Source organism: Eretmochelys imbricata, chromosome 21, assembly GCF_965152235.1.
Source record: "Eretmochelys imbricata isolate rEreImb1 chromosome 21, rEreImb1.hap1, whole genome shotgun sequence".
In the NCBI taxonomy this organism is placed as follows: Eukaryota; Metazoa; Chordata; order Testudines; family Cheloniidae; genus Eretmochelys; species Eretmochelys imbricata.
Window position 1 is genome coordinate 1,752,714 of NC_135592.1, and position 15,705 is coordinate 1,768,418.

General features: G+C 43.5%; 1 protein-coding gene across 2 annotated transcripts in view; it reads right to left on the reverse strand.

Moving 5' to 3' along the window:
* Positions 1–2,056: 2,056 nt before the first annotated feature.
* LRIG2 (leucine rich repeats and immunoglobulin like domains 2) overlaps positions 2,057–15,705 on the reverse strand; it is a 48,708-nt gene continuing 35,059 nt past the window's right edge. The window contains exons 16-18 of one of the 2 annotated variants that reach the window (XM_077839330.1): positions 14,482–14,631; positions 9,948–10,232; positions 5,150–9,224 (exon numbers count right to left, since the gene is read on the reverse strand). In XM_077839330.1, coding sequence (XP_077695456.1) covers positions 8,992–9,224; positions 9,948–10,232; positions 14,482–14,631 — 668 coding nt within the window. In that variant the 3' untranslated portion in view covers positions 5,150–8,991. Of the gene's footprint in view, positions 2,159–5,149; positions 9,225–9,947; positions 10,233–14,481; positions 14,632–15,705 lie in introns of those variants that run through there. The other variant, XM_077839331.1, reaches the window with a different exon arrangement.

A 15,705-nucleotide genomic window follows, 5' to 3' on the forward strand; every position in this document is an offset into this window, starting at 1 on the left:
TTCCCCTCTTTCAGCTATTTTCTCCTTTGGAAATGCCCCGCTCAGTGTTAAACTGATTTCTTCCCACATTATTTTACTGTGGGGTGCTTGGCAAAGATGGAGCCCATGTAATGAACTGCCCCTCTAAATCATCTATCACAGTCAATTATTGCATTCCCAGTGCTAATGTGCCATCTAGGGGTCATCCTGCATAGAACAAAGTCCCTTACCCATGGAGATGAGCTAAAGTCTCTCTGACAATTAATGTCCAAAAATAAAGGCATGTGGTGGTCGAGGAGGAGGGTAGATAGAGGATTAATGAGCACTGTAGCTTCTACATTTAGAGAAGCTTCTGAAAGGGACCATAAAATTTTGTAGGGATAAATAAACTCTAGCAGCCAGAAATCAGGGAGAAGAGAAGGAGTTCTAATAAAAGATCCGATTATTTTCAACCACTGGAGGAGACAGGAGCTGCAACAAAAATCCAAAAAATGAAATAAAGTCATTAACAAAACCCCAGGTGGATGCAATTGTTTTCCTCTTTGGTGGTCCAGTTTTTTTAATCTCACCCACACCAGGCTGTCGTGTTAATTTTAAAATATGCTTGGATAACAGACTATTAACTATTCATGATCTTCTCTTCAATAATTTTTGGTTCTCTGTCACTACTTCAGGGGCTAACCATGATGAACAAGCAAGCTCCTAACTTGCTAGGGAAGCCACTATCAGAACACATTTTTTTCAGGCTTTCCTTACAAGTGTGCTAAGGTGGGGCTCTTCCCAACTGAACTTGGTTTATGAAGCGAGGAGCTTGGGGATACAACACTCAGTACAGGGAAGTTCTTCTAACAGTCGGGCAGTTCTACTCCAATTGGGACAGTGCAAAGTCAGCCAAGAGAAGTTAGAAATAAAGGCTTTGGAAATGGCACTGTGGGGACCACACTCAGAGCCAATGCCAAGCGTTGCTTTCTTCTGAGTATCTCAAAGCACTATCGGTCAAGCAAGTCTACGCATTTTTCAGACACAAACAGCAAGAGCATGTGAGCGACTGGCAGTCAGGTATAGAATCGGGAATCCCTACACCCAGGCCTCTGCTCTGACCTCTAGTGGTTTGTAGCAGAGGCCTGCCCCTCATCTGCAGCACAAAGCCACACAAGTCCACAAAGGCAAGCAGGCACCAGAGCTAACAGCATTTATTTGCTCTGGGTTTGGGCCCCATTCCGCTCTCCTTTTTCTCTCTCCACCAGCTTTGTACAGACCTATCCCAGTACATCCACCCTGATGTTTAGTTCCCTTCCCAATAGAAAGCTGTGCCTTAGAGTCCCAATTAGTCCTATAGGCACCCCTGGGGACTGAATGAGGCGTATGTAAGTAGCAGAGCTCAGCGAAGCAATCACACAGAGAGCCTACCAGGTACACTACAAGCCTGCACAAAGCGACAAGGCAAGAGCAGTAGCTAGCTGATCGCCCTTCCACAGCTGCAAAGCCTCTTTCAACAGCTGGCAGCCAAGCTGGGCCTCCACGCGGGTCAGCTAGCGCTCCTGGAAAAGCACAGTGCAGAGCTCAGCATCTGGGTTTTACTCCTGCCACATTAGTCCCCTGGGTGACTCAGCAGCAGCAGCAGCAGCAGCTGTGGGGGGCGGGGGGGGGGGGATGATAGAGGCCAAAGGTTCCCATATGTCACACTCCCACAACCAGTGACATCCCAAGTGACTAACACAGTCATGCACACCAACCACTGCTCTTCGCGACTAGGGCTTTGCTCCTGCAAACTTCAATTGTAGGTCAGAGCAGACCTGCAGTAACTGGCAACACCCTGCTTTGGAGTAGGAGCTAGATTTGGGGGTGGGATTTTAGCACAAAGATGAGGGCAGATGAAGTTAGAGCCCGGCAGAGAGCTATGTCAAAGCAAGTGAACACAGAAAACAGCAGTGTACAAGATGGAGCATGGGGAAGGGGGACAGAATGGTTAAACATTCCTTACCAGAACAAGGGACAGTGCAAGAAGGAATATATTGAAATAAAATGGGTAAATAAGCAAAGAAAAACAAAAACCTACCACAGTTCTCAGAGAAAGGCTGGCACAGCTTTTTGGGAGATGTCCCATCTCCCCCTTCTGTAATGAACAGCTGGGGGCTTGCTCACATCACCAGTCGTAGGGACACCTGGCTACTAGGACCTGGAATGAGAACACCAGCTCATGTCAAATCAGCTGAGTTGCCAAAAGGAAACCATTTGTGGTCACTAGTGGGATATGCATGTCTGACTGGAAAACAACAGCTGAGTGGCTTGTACTGTACAGGTAGCCTAGACATGGCAGGTACCCTGAGCCTTGTGCACACACCCTCCCGCCCCAGGGTAACGCTGGGGGAGTTTCCTACTAGAAGAGGAGTTACAAAATGAAGATGACAAACAAAATGTTTTCTTCCTCCACTAAAAGCAATTTTAAAAAACAGACTGAAAAGATAAATGGTCTGAAATTGAAAGTAATTCACTTTTCCAGATGGAAGGCAAGAGACAGGAACAAAGCTGGTAATTAAGAATCATCTGCTATGAATACTAAATGCCTGCCACAGCATGCACAAGGACACACAAGCCACGAGGCTGCAAATCTTCCAAAACCAGATCATTCTAGTTACATCAGATCAGACATTCTAGTTACAATGTCTGAATCTTGCTACTGGCACCTTACTGCAGAATTCTCTTGGGACCTTGTATGAATAAGCCATTAGCTAGCCAGCTTCAGCTAGATCATCTCAAATACCTTTTCCTCCAGGAACTCTTTCCACAGGACTGATACTATAAACACTAGGAAGAGTAAAAACTTCCCATGCATCAAGGGTTCTGCACGTTCTCTTAGAAGAGATGGACTCTCAGTTTGACCAAGGACACTAACAACTGACAAGTAGCCTAGTATCTGTTTGGACACTTAGATCTAATCTGATTTTTAGCTATGATTTGCTAATACATTAGAGATTGTATAATCATGTAAGCAGTTGTACATATTATGAAATATATCAGACTAATTCCAGTTCAGTGTTTGACCTGTTTGTCCTTGCTATTTGAAAGGTTTATCTTGAGTGGTTATCCTTGGCCAAGCAACTGATGGCAAATATTAGTTGTGCTTATTGTATTGACTACTTTCTTGCGGCTCAGCAAGAAAACGAGCACCTTGAAAATGCCTGCATCACTGCTAGCCTAGAGTACATTCCTGTTCTCTGACCAGGGGAAAAACACAGCCCTGGTTTAGCTTCCACAGGTGAGAATGGAAGACTGAAATACTGTAACAGACTATATTAAACGGGGCACGTGTAGGAGCTACCCCACTAGTAGGGCTTGCAATACACTACATCACTCCAGTGCAGAGGCTCTAGATGAGGGAGGGCTGCAATAGGATATTTGATAAGAGTCCATGAATCCTTTTTCAACCCACTACACTAACTATATCCTGTGTTAGGAATAAGTGAATCCTTGTGCCTTGATGCCAACAGGCTCTCTCTGTCTGATGGCCTGTTAGGCTGTCCCTACAGCATTCGTGCTATGTTGCAGTTTTAATCTATGAGCACGAAGACTACCACTTGCAGTCATTTCTTCCCAACTGATCCCCACATTCTTAGAGATGGAAGTAGATTAAACCACTCAGCTCCCTCTAATGCTGTGTAAGGCTGCAGAATGAATCAGCAACTGGCAGGATCAATACCTCATCTATTGAGGATATGGCTTCATCCCAATAGAGCAGCCAGCTGCCACTCTGCTACCATATATGGAATCCAGCTCCGGAACCAGGCTATATCCCTTATCCAGGGACAGAAGGGATGAGAACTGCTGAGGACCCAACACCCTTCCAATTGTTCAAATCAAGAGTATACTCATGATGGTCACTTATATATGAAGAAACATCCACCTTTCATAGTAAGAGAAGAGTAAGTCCCTCTCCCCCCTTGACTGTCACTCATGTGGAAGGACCTAGTTTTGCTGCATTTTCTCTGGAAGATTTAAAAATAGTCTTTTATGAATGTTGTGTGCCTGTATGCAATGGAAGCCACACCAGAGACTCACACAGTATGTAGTGTTTTATTGAATGAAAGTAAATTACAATAGACAAAAGTATGTTACACATGCTATACAAAATATACATTCTTATAAGTGAGAAAAATAGAGATACTAGGAAAGAGCAACAGTAAATGAGGGCAGATCTGTAGACAGTGCCTTAGATACACTCGTTATTAGAGCTGCTTCACTTTGGCATTGATTGACAAAGATGGGTACGAATATGGGAAACAGAATAACTTCTGTTATTCTCTCCAAGTTAGACAGATCTCTTGGTAAACAGATGGGTGAATGTCTCAGCAAAACACAGGTAGCTGCATCATCCTGTTTCTAACTGTGTAATTTAGGAGCTGTTGCTCTTAAAACTGCAGTTGGAAACTTAGCCTGTTTTTCAGAATGCAAAAGTAGTACATTGGTAAGTAGCTTGCCCAATTAAAAGTCAAGGCTACGTACAACCAGCTTAACACCACTTTAAAGAGGCCACTGTTTATGCCAGGACACTAAATAAATCTTTTCTGTTGCAGGTAGCATAACTTACAAGCCTTAGATCTGATTCTGCACACCTTACAAGACAACACTGCCTTTGACTTCACTGGGTGTTCTGAATACCAGGGCAGATCAGGCTCCCTAACCTGTCACGCACACCAAGTTAGCATCAATGGGTTGCACAAGCAGAGGAACTAATGTCATGTTGACTTGTGCTCCATACAAAATAGAAGGAGGGGGAAATAAATGTTTGCCAAATGGAAAGAGAAAAAAGCACAGCAGAAATGAAGTGTTATATGTCTGCTGCCAAGAGATCATGGTTCTCAACATGCTGTGGACCAGCTATGCCACATTGACCTTTACCATGTATGACCAAATCAGGCGGAAGCCTGGAATGATGCACGCTTTCCATTGCAGCAATTTCATAGTTGGCACTTCTGACGTTAATTTAGGCTACTAGGGTACGTCTACAGACTTTTGGAGCGAGCCGCCCAGCCCAGCTCAACAGACTTGGGTTGCAGGGCTCATGCTAGTGCTCAAGAAGTAGCTGTATAAACAACACTCTGAAGTCGCAGCTTGGGCTCTGATGCTTCCCCGCCCCCCTCCCCCACCCACCCCACCCCTCCGCCCCGGCTTTAGGGCCTGAGCCGTAACTTCAAAGTGCTGTCTACACAGCTACTTTCAGAGAGCTAGCGTGAGCGTTGAGCTGGTGTGGGAGGCTCACTCCGAAATACTGTGGAGCTGTACCCAGACACAACAGCAGAGTCCTTCGGCACAAAGGTGAGCTCAGGTCTTAAAATGAACAATGTGCCTTCCTAGATGGAGTTCAAAGAGAAAACTCTGCATCCCCCCCCGCCCCCCTCCAAATCAGGTACTTCAGAATTCCCCTTTGAGCTGTAGTGAGTGTTACATTTAATAACCCCAAAATATTGAGAACTTCAAAGCACCAAGCGACTAAAATGCCAGTGTTTAGTTCTACATTATTTGATCAAAAACAACTGACTCCCCTCCACAGTACAGCTGCTGGACTACCTTACGGTTTGCTTTAACAACTCTGGGATAAGTGCCACTGCTGAATCTTTGGTCCTTGTTTGCCTGGATCAGACCACAGGCCACGCCAGAGAAGGAAAGTAATGGATATTTTCAAATATGTTTGAGGAGCCTCACTTACCCTGTAGGTGAGCCGATCTCTGACTCAAGTAAGTTCTAGCTGTGGTCTCAGAAAGAAGGATTCACCTGAAATGCCCCAAACCTTACAATCCCATCCAAGAAGTGAACAGCAGGAGAAGTCACTAGTTCTTGCAGAGTTCTATCTTTTGGTTTGATGCAAACTGCGTTTTTCTTTCTAAAATTGAGAGTCATGGTGCTGATTCTACTACTGATTAGTGGATTTTCTATAGACTGAACAAAGGCATCAGTGATCAGGAGGAAAGCCCTGGGGATCTTATTTACTGGAGACAGCATACACCAGGAAGGATAGCACCACCAAATGCTTTAGCTATAAGTTCACTGTCCTTGAAGATGCAAAATTGATGAAAATTAAAAAAAAAAACACTGTAAAATGAGCATCTCTACCTAGATAATTTACCAGAAAGTGACAGCTTTTTAGGCAGTGTAGGATGATATTTCCTTTGAAGCTTATGAGATGTCATCTAGTGTTATTGGTGACGCTTCTCTGACTATGCTGCTGGGGAGAAGACAACATTCATTGAATGGTTCTGTTGCTAACACATCCCACAGGGAACCTCAGCAGGGAGAAGAACTACTTTCCAAATCTAGGGAAAAAGATTGCTAGTAGTGGATTTAAATTTTAAGTTTACTGATTTTTCATAGATGAGTGCCTTACCCTTTAAATACTTAGGGTGAAATCCTGGCTTCATTAAAATCAATGCAAGTTTTTCAACTAACGTCCATGAGCCAGGATTTCACTTCCAATATTTTGACAGATGGGATCATTAGCTTTCAGAAGTGCATATTCACCACTGGTGTGGAACAGCTTACTAGAAAACCCACATAATACAATACACCATGACATCCAACACTTCACCATGGACATCCACTTCACAGTTTGCCCCCAGTAATCTAAATGTCTAAAATGAGGAGTACTTGACTGCTGCATATTCAGTACTCACCCTTTTGCAATGGATTGGGGATATTCAAATGTGTTAAGGGCTATTATAAAGAGGATGGTGATCAATTGTTCTTCATGTCAACTCATGGTAGGACAAATAGTAATGGGCTTAATCTGCAGCAAGGGAGATTTAGGTTAATTTTTGGGAGAAACTTTTTAGCTATAAGGGTAATTACAATCTAGAACAGGCTTCCCAGGGAGGATGGGGAATCCCCATCATTGGGGGTGTTTAAGAACTGGTTGAACATCTGTCAAGGATGGTCTAAGTTTACATGGTCCAGCCTCAGCGCAGGGGGCTGGACTTGATCTCGTGAGGTCCTTTACAGTCCTAGATTTTGTATGATTTTATGTCCAGCCCCAAACATATGGGGAGTAGCTGGAGGTTTCTGGTATGGCCACCACCAATGATATGGCTGCATTTGTGATCAGAATTAGGCTTCGATGTTGACACCTCACTGAGATGAGAGGGGAAATTCACCCTTGATCTTTTTTTGCAGACTAAGGTCTTGTCTGCACTGGATATTTCAGCCATCTGTGACCAGTCACTTGTGCAAACACCTCCTCAAGACAGGAAAAAATGCTATAAGCCATGATTTGTACACCACTGTCAAGTAGGGAGAAAGTTGCACTGGTGCAAATAGTTGCCAAGTTGTCGGTCTACACTAAGCTGGTATTTGCATTGGTGCAGTTTAACTTTACGTGAAAGTGCATGACACTAGGTGCCTTTATTGGTGCAGCTAACTGATGGCTGGCCATTGCTGGCTGTAACCAGTGCAAACTGGCCCTACAGGGAGACCTAGGGACCAGTAGCAGAGTATCAGGTCATCCAGCCAGAGCTCTGCCATATATAGCATAGAAAGGCCTTTCTATGCTATGACATTTTAGATCTTGGCAGAGGCTAAAGACAGTAGCTACTCAGAGCTCATTGATTTTTCACACCTAACACTACTTTCCCAGAGGACTATGAAGAAAAGTCATTTTGTATATTCGGGACATTGCCAAGGTATGTCACCATTTTAATCTTGTTTTGCTCGCTGCTTACAAGAACTCCTGCGAAAGTAGAGATTAGGCTCTGGTTTTTTACTTCAGGGTTTCTCTGAGGCTTCATGCTCCACGGAAAATGGAAGTAGTGTTTCATACAAAGAATTACAGAACTTTTCAAACAGATGTAAGTGGTCACACTTGGGGCCCAAGAATCCTGACCATGTAACGAAGAGGGAGCAGTTTACATGTATACTGTCAAGCCAGAGGCATACACAGCTGTATGTAAATCAATGCTATTCACTAGGGTCACAATTTCACTGACATGCCTACACATCCACTTCTTCCCAACATGAAAGGATAGATCTATCCCTGAAGAAACAAGCTTTCAGATCCACAAAACCATATCAGAACAAATCTTTATGGTTTGATAGCCAGTTCTCAAGATTACAACAGGATGTTACAGTATTTTTGGCATAATAAAAAATATTTACATTACAGCCAACACATTTATGTGTGTCGTGTATACAAAATATTTATAAATGCAAATTTATTTACAACTAGAGCAGCAGTTCTCAAACTGTGGGTCACGATCCCATTTTAATGAGACTTGCTGGGGTCCAGGGCCAAAGCCCAAGGGCTTCATCCCTGGGCAGTGGGATTAAGGTTACAGGCCTCCTGCCTGTGGCAAAGCCCTCAGGCTTTGGGTTTGGCCCCCCGGCCTGGGACAGTGGGGTTTTGCCCCCCCTCTGGGTAGCAGGGCTTCAGTGGGCTCAGTTTCGGTCCCCCCTCCTGGGGTCCTGTAGTAATTTGTTGTCAGAAGGTGGTCATGGTACAATGAAGTTTGAGAACCCCTGAACTTTACTCATAGGAGCACTACTTTACTCACAGGAGAAAAAACAACCCTCCAAAGTTACCCGTCTGACAATGATGCAACTCCTGCTAGCAGACTAAAGGAAGAGAAAGCTGGCCAAGAGCTGTATGTTTGCAATTACTGGAGAATTCTATGGGGAGCATGAAACAGCTAAACCTTCTGGATAGAATTTTCAAAACAGAGACAGCCTGTGTTGATAGGACATCAGAATGCTCATGCCTTCCAATACTCTTGTAGTGGAGTTCACTTCATTCACCAAAATTGTCCAACCATAATATAATGTTGTGGATCCCCATCTTTCCAACACAAGTAAATCCAAGAGACAAAAGTTTGTGCCATCCTCCCACTCCTAGCTGAGAGAGTCTGTCTTGGTCCACTCAGCTTATAATTGTAGATGTGTATACAGCATCTTTGGGCAAGGGGTTAATCCTGAGGTAGAAAATACAAAGTCAGTTGACCTGAATTTGCTTCCAAAGCTTCACTTTGCTGTTTATGTGGCTTCACCAAATTCCTGAATGTTCTGAGTCCTGTTAAAATCAAAGTTATGTTCACGTAACCTGTGGCAAGGTCTGGGTGAAACAGCCTGTTCTCGGTCACCGTCAATGGCTCCCTCACTTCGGAGAGCTTGAGGGGCCTCCTCATGGACTGACTGCTGCTGTGGGAAGCGTGTGCGCGACAACCCTATGTCTCTGTTTAGTCCCCACAAGGGTAGCTGAAAAGGTTCTGAGAGAGAAGAAAAATGGGTAGGCATTTGAGTTCATGATAAATGCACCAGAATTCTAAACAAGGATTCTTTAATCTCCATGTGATTTGGCAATATGACATTCTTAACAAGATTATTTTCTATTTAGCTTTCAGGGCACATTTTACTGGAAGCCTTCCCACTGTAGCAATCTGTTACTATAACCAGCTACAACATGTCTGCAAGTTTCTCCAAAGGTTCTCTGGAAGAGTCACAAAAAACCTTGATTCTATTAAAATCGACAATGTATTTTTTTCCTCAGGTGCTTTGAAACATTAGGAATTCTATTCAGTAAACACATAAAAGTGCTATTTGGATTTCCTGCGGGATATCTGTATGACTCTAAAGCAAAGACAATGTTGGCAGAGAAATATACTTGATAATATTATATATGCACAAGACATTAAGTCTCATGAACTTTAAAGAGAGGAATTATAGGTTCAAAGATGCTGCTTTTATAAACAGGGAGTAACCATTTTTCTCAACTCCAGGAGCATTTGAACATTTGGTGCAAAGCTTCAGATTTCTCTTCATTCAAAGTGCAGTCTGGAGAGGAAGTGTTCAGTGATTAGATTAACTACCCCACGCACAACAACTTGACCAGAAAAATTGGATTAGTCCACTACCAACATATAAGGTAACAGGCAGGCCAGTATCTGGCTTGTGCCGTTGGACTGGAAGAAGAGGATGAGTCTTGAACTTACCATTATTTGTCTGCTGGGCTGAGAGTTTCTTCTCATTTATTCTGTCATGATGGGTAAGAAAGGCAGACATTTCTCTGTCTACTATAAGACGATCCAGAGTGCTGGCTTCATGTTGTGAGAGAGATGGATAGGTCTCCTTGGGCACTTGTACCATGAGACTGGACAATGTATGATCCAGTGAGTCCTCTTCTGTGATGTATGCATAAGGACAGTATTCACGGGTCCTTGAGTAGATGTTTGCATTGTCATAACAATCTGAGCAGATCACTAATGGCCCTGTGCCACCTGACACAATGGGGGAAAACAAAAAATATTCTTTGTTTAAAAAAAGAGTAGGGATGCCTGGTCTCTACAGTTGCTTTTATAGATAGGTATGATCATGCAATATCACCGTGTCATAGTGAGAAAAACACTGACATAGGATTGGTACTGAACTCCACAAAGCATGCTTGCTTATTTTGAAAAATAATCTGCAGGAGAAATATGCCATGTTCACATGCATAGCTACCCAAATTCATGTAGCCTTGTAACTCAGAACTTGCCTGGGAGAACAGAAGCTTAATGTGGTGTAAAGCAACCTCATATTGCCTTGTAAGTTCTAAGAGCAAAGGGGTTCCAGTATCTAACTAACATGCATGTCTTCCTAATCACATTTGTATTAAAACAGTTCCTTACCCTATAATTACTGTGGTTCTTCAAGTACTTGTGTCTATTTCCCATTCTTGACGTGCATGCTACCCATGTTCTCCAGATCAGAAGCTTTTAGCCAGGTTTTGTTGGGGTCACACCTGCATCCTGAGTGCCCTTTGCGCCCCACCCCCCAAAATCTGAGAGCATGACAGGTGGAGTGGAGCCAAACATCTCTCAGTTCCTTCACTAAAACAGAATACAGGTCCTGTACTAACAGGGCTGGAGGACAGGCTATGGAATAGGTGTATATGGACAACATCTTGAAGAACCATAGTTACTGTAAAGTAACTGCTTTTTCTTTGAGTGCTTGTCCATACATATTCCACTAGTGGTGATCTTAATTCCTATCTAGCCTCCTGTGCTAGTCCTGTGAAGTTTGACACTTCATGCCATTTTATAGACTCAGACTTGGCAAGGAGTGCCTGGTAATTGGCAATCCTAAAGTGGAGGCTGACAGAGGGCAGAGTAGCTCTTGGTTCAGAGGAGATCCAGGCATTTGAGCTCCTTTAGGTGTTGCCTTGCAGCTCTTCTGTTCTGTCCTCTCCTGAGGAGCAGTGAAAACAAGGGACCCTGGTGTAGGATGAATGTAAAAATACTAGAATGCCAAAGATGGTACCTGGGACCTTCTGTCTGCCTCTTTGGATGTTGGGGGAAAGCGATGCGGGTATCTGCCTCAGGAGCTGCGCAGCTGCTAACTGTCCCTTGTTTATGGCATAGCTGGCACGGAGGTGTACAAGACGCTTAAATTTGTGGGATATCTCCTGCCCTATATCAGTTAGAATCTCTAATGTCTCTGCCATCTGATGAAGGAAGTCAAATTTTTAAAATTAAGATTGAATCCTATTCTAAAAGATCTGCTCTAAGAATGGTTTCAAGGAAGTTCTAGGGCCTGGGTTATACAAGAGGTCAGACCAGATGATCGCAATGGCCTCTTCTGGCCTTGGAATCTAAAAAAAGCATTGTAGTCATCAGGGTGTGATGGAACAGATGGGACAACAGCATGATGGGACGATGAAATGGCAGCAGGGGCAAGTTCAGCTGACTGATGAACTTCAGAGACTTGCAATTGTTGAGAGTCACTAATTGACACCTGCAGGCTGATGCTGTTGGACCCTCCTGGACCCTATCAGGGAGAGAGATCTAGGCTTAGAGGGAGCCTAGGAGTGATATTTCTTGTCATGATGGAAATCCCTCGGTGCCCAGTATAGCCATGAATGAGGGCTATACACAAAATGAATTGGGAATCACAGCAGAGTGTAGCAGGAGGGATGTCTCTGTAGATACCTTGTATTTATCATAGTAACCACAAGTCCTGGATTCTCTATATAAGGATCATAGAAAGAAGCCTTGGAGTAAATAGCTGAACCGCCCCCACTATGGAGATGAGAGGAATATTCCTCTTCCATTGGTGGAGCTGATGTAGTAGGTGTCACAGAATCATAGGAATAAAGGAAGGGACCTTGAGAAGTCAAGTCCAGTCCCTTGCGCTGGGGCAGGACCAAGTAAACCTAGACATCCTGACAGATATTTGCAAAACCTGCTCTTAAAAATTTCCAGTAATGGGGAATCCACAAGCTCCATTGGAAGCCTGTTCCAGATTGTAATTATCCTTATAGCTAGAAAGTTTCTCCTAATATCTAACCTAAATCTCCCCTGCTACAGATTAAGCCCATTACTTCTGGTCTTACCTTCAATGGATATAGAGAATAATTGATCACCATCCTCTTTGTAACAGCCCTTAACATATTTGAAGACTGTTACTAGGCTCCCTTCAGTCTTTTCTCAGGACTAAACATGCCCAGTTTTGGGTTTTGTTTTTTTTATTAAAACTTTCCTCATAGATCAGAGGATAGCAACAAAAGGTTTAGAAAACCTGAACTCTCTCCAATTTGTCCACATCTTTCCTCAAGTGTGGGGCCACGCTTGGACACAGTACTCCAGCTGAGACCTCACCAGTCCTGAGGAGAGTGGGACAGTTACCTTCCATGTCTTCCATGCAACATCCTGGTAATACACCGCAAGATAATATTAGCCTTTTTCGCAACTGCATCACATTGTTAACTGATTCCATTTGCGATCCGCTGTAACCCCCAGATCCCTTTTAGCAGTACTGCCACCTAGCTAGTTTTTCCCCATTTTGTAACTGTACATTTGATTTTTCCTTCCTAAACGTAGTACTTTGCATTTGCCTTTATTGAATTTCATCTTGTTGAATTCAGACCAATTTGTCAAGGTTGTTTTGAATTCTAATCCTGTCCTCTAAACTGCTTGCAACCCCAGGCAGCTTGGAGTCATCTGAAAATTTTATAAGCACATTCTCCATTTCATTATCCAAGTCATTAATGGAGATATTGATTAGTACTAGACCCAGGACTGACCTCTGCAGGACCATACTAGATATGCCCTCCCAGTTTGACAGCGAACCACTGACAACTACTCTGAGTATAGTCTTTCAACCAATTGTGCACCCACCTTATCAGTAATTTCATCTAGACCATATTTCCCTAATTTGTTTTTATGATTTGTCATATGGGACTGTATCAAAAGCCTTAGTAGGTCTGGGAAAAATCTTTTGTCGGTACCCTACACACACCTTTTGCCGAAGAAACAACAGTGATTAATATAGCTAGGGGAATGTTTACTGTTTATGATAATGGTGACTCAGAAGACAGATGCTACTAGATCTGGTGCTGTGTATCTCAGCATCGAAACCATCAGTACCATAAACAGCAACTGTGAGGTGGATGGGACAGAACATTTGTGCTAACAGAGTCTATACCAAAGTAGCTGGTGCTGGAGCAGAAAGCCTTGGTGTCAGTATGGAGTGCTCAACAAGCAGTGTTGCAGAGAGAGACAGATAAAAACTGCTTGAGGGTGCTCTTTGGCCAGTACTGGTATATGAAGAACAGCGTGCAGAGGAACCCAACTTGGGTCCTGTGCTACCCTTGTGAGAGGAAAGTTGCAGTAATCACGCCTCTGACAGGTTCTCAGACAGAAAGCCTGTTCTCCAGAGAGAGGATGACTGCATCCTATTGCTTTCAGCAAATGAAGACTATTTAGAAGTGGAAGCAGTAGAGGAGTCCTTCTCAGAAGCTGGGGCTCTAGAGGCAGCCATAACATTCATAGTCAACTGAGTACTTCTGGTGGAGGACTGTTCAGATCTGGGTGGATATTGTTTACTCTGCTCAGAAGCTGATCTCACTAACTTGTCTAGAAGATAAGTTTTAGGCAAGCTTCCCTTGCCTAATGGGTTCTTTTAAAAAAAGATACCAACAAATGGAGCATTTATCAACACTATGCCTCCCAAGGGATACAGCACACTTACATGAAGGACAATACATGAACATCAAAGATTTTTGCTCAGCCATAAGGGCTGAAGCCCAGTACCCAGAAAAGCTATCCGGAATAGAACCCCTAATACATGACTACCCAAAGCGAATCACTCTCTGATCTACCCTGCATAGATAACCATGTACAACCCATGCAATTTGTATGATTGCAAGGGACAGGAACATTGCTCTCAGTCCTGTTCCGCAGCCATGGGCTTCTCCACCCTTTGTGCCTCAGGGAGCCGGAGGGCATTCAGACACAGACACAGTCCCAGTGAATTGTCACAGATTCTGATCTTGAGCATGTGGGGAGCAAGCACCCCCAAAAGTGGAATATATATATACACACACACACACACACACGGACCAGCACTCTAAGAGGTAGGGTTTTTAAATTTAGAGTATAGAAAATTCTAAAATTTCTAGAGTCTTCTAAAACATTTAACTTTCAGTGCTAATGCCATTACCTATTACCCTGCTTTGTGTAATGCTGCGATGCAAAGGGGCATACTTACCATCTGTTCCCTTGTGCACATAGCCATTTGCAGGAGGCATAAGCTGTTGATGGCTTCCTGCCTCTGAGTTGCTGTAGCCTTCTTGAGGTTCAGAAAGCGTTCCTTGGGAGGATAAATAACTGGGAATATCTGCAGGTAAATTCATCTCCTCTGAAAGAGAGAGACAGAGATTAACATTGACTACCTCAACAGTAAGTGATGCTATTCAGCAGACTAATGCAAACATACTGAGAAAAAAGAAGAGGAGTACTTGGGGCACCTTAGAGACTAACCAATTTATTTGAGCATAAGCTTTCGTGAGCTAAAAGCTCACTTCATCGGATGCATACTGTGGAAAATACAGAAGATGTTTTTATACACACAAACCATGAAAAAATGGGTGTTTCTATCCCCCCACCCTATGTTTTCTATCCCCCCACCCTACTCTCCTGCTGGTAATAGGTTATCTAAAGTGATCACTCTCCTTACAATGTGTATGATAATCAAGGTGGGCCATTTCCAGCACAAATCCAGGTTTTCTCCCCCCCCCCCCACCCCAAAACAAACCCACTCTCCTGTTGGTAATAGCTTATCTAAAGTGATGGTTAGTCTCTAAGGTGCCACAAGTACTCCTTTTCTTTTTGCAAATACAGACTAACACGGCTGTTACTCTGAAACCTGTCATTATGCAAGGCACTGCATTTAGCTGTATGGAGTGGAAATCTATCAACTGCATGAAAAAACTTGTACAGACACAGACAGACATCATCTTCCTTTCCAAATGCAAACAGATGGACATCGTACCAAAAAGACCGAACGTAAAAAATCCATTACAATCTACATACCACACAGACTATGCTGACAGCTTGTGCCACACACTCTCAAAGAAACTGCGGAATCACCTGATCAACATCCTCTACAGCAAACAGGGAAAGATAAAGAATGAGCTCTCAAATGGATAATCTCTAAAAAAACCAACCTTCCACACAAAGTTCCTCGTGGCTGGACTTTACTAAAAATAGACAAGCCATTTACACCACACACTTTGCTTCTCTACAAAAGAAAAAGGACACTAAACTTTCTAAACTACTACATGCCAGAAGGGGCCACAGCAATGGCTCCCTCAACCCACCCAGCAATATTGTTAACCTATCCAACTATAATCTTAGCCCAGCAGAAGCAGCTCTCCTATCTCGGGGCCTCTCCTTCTGCCCCTCCACCCCCACGAACATGAAACAGTTCTGT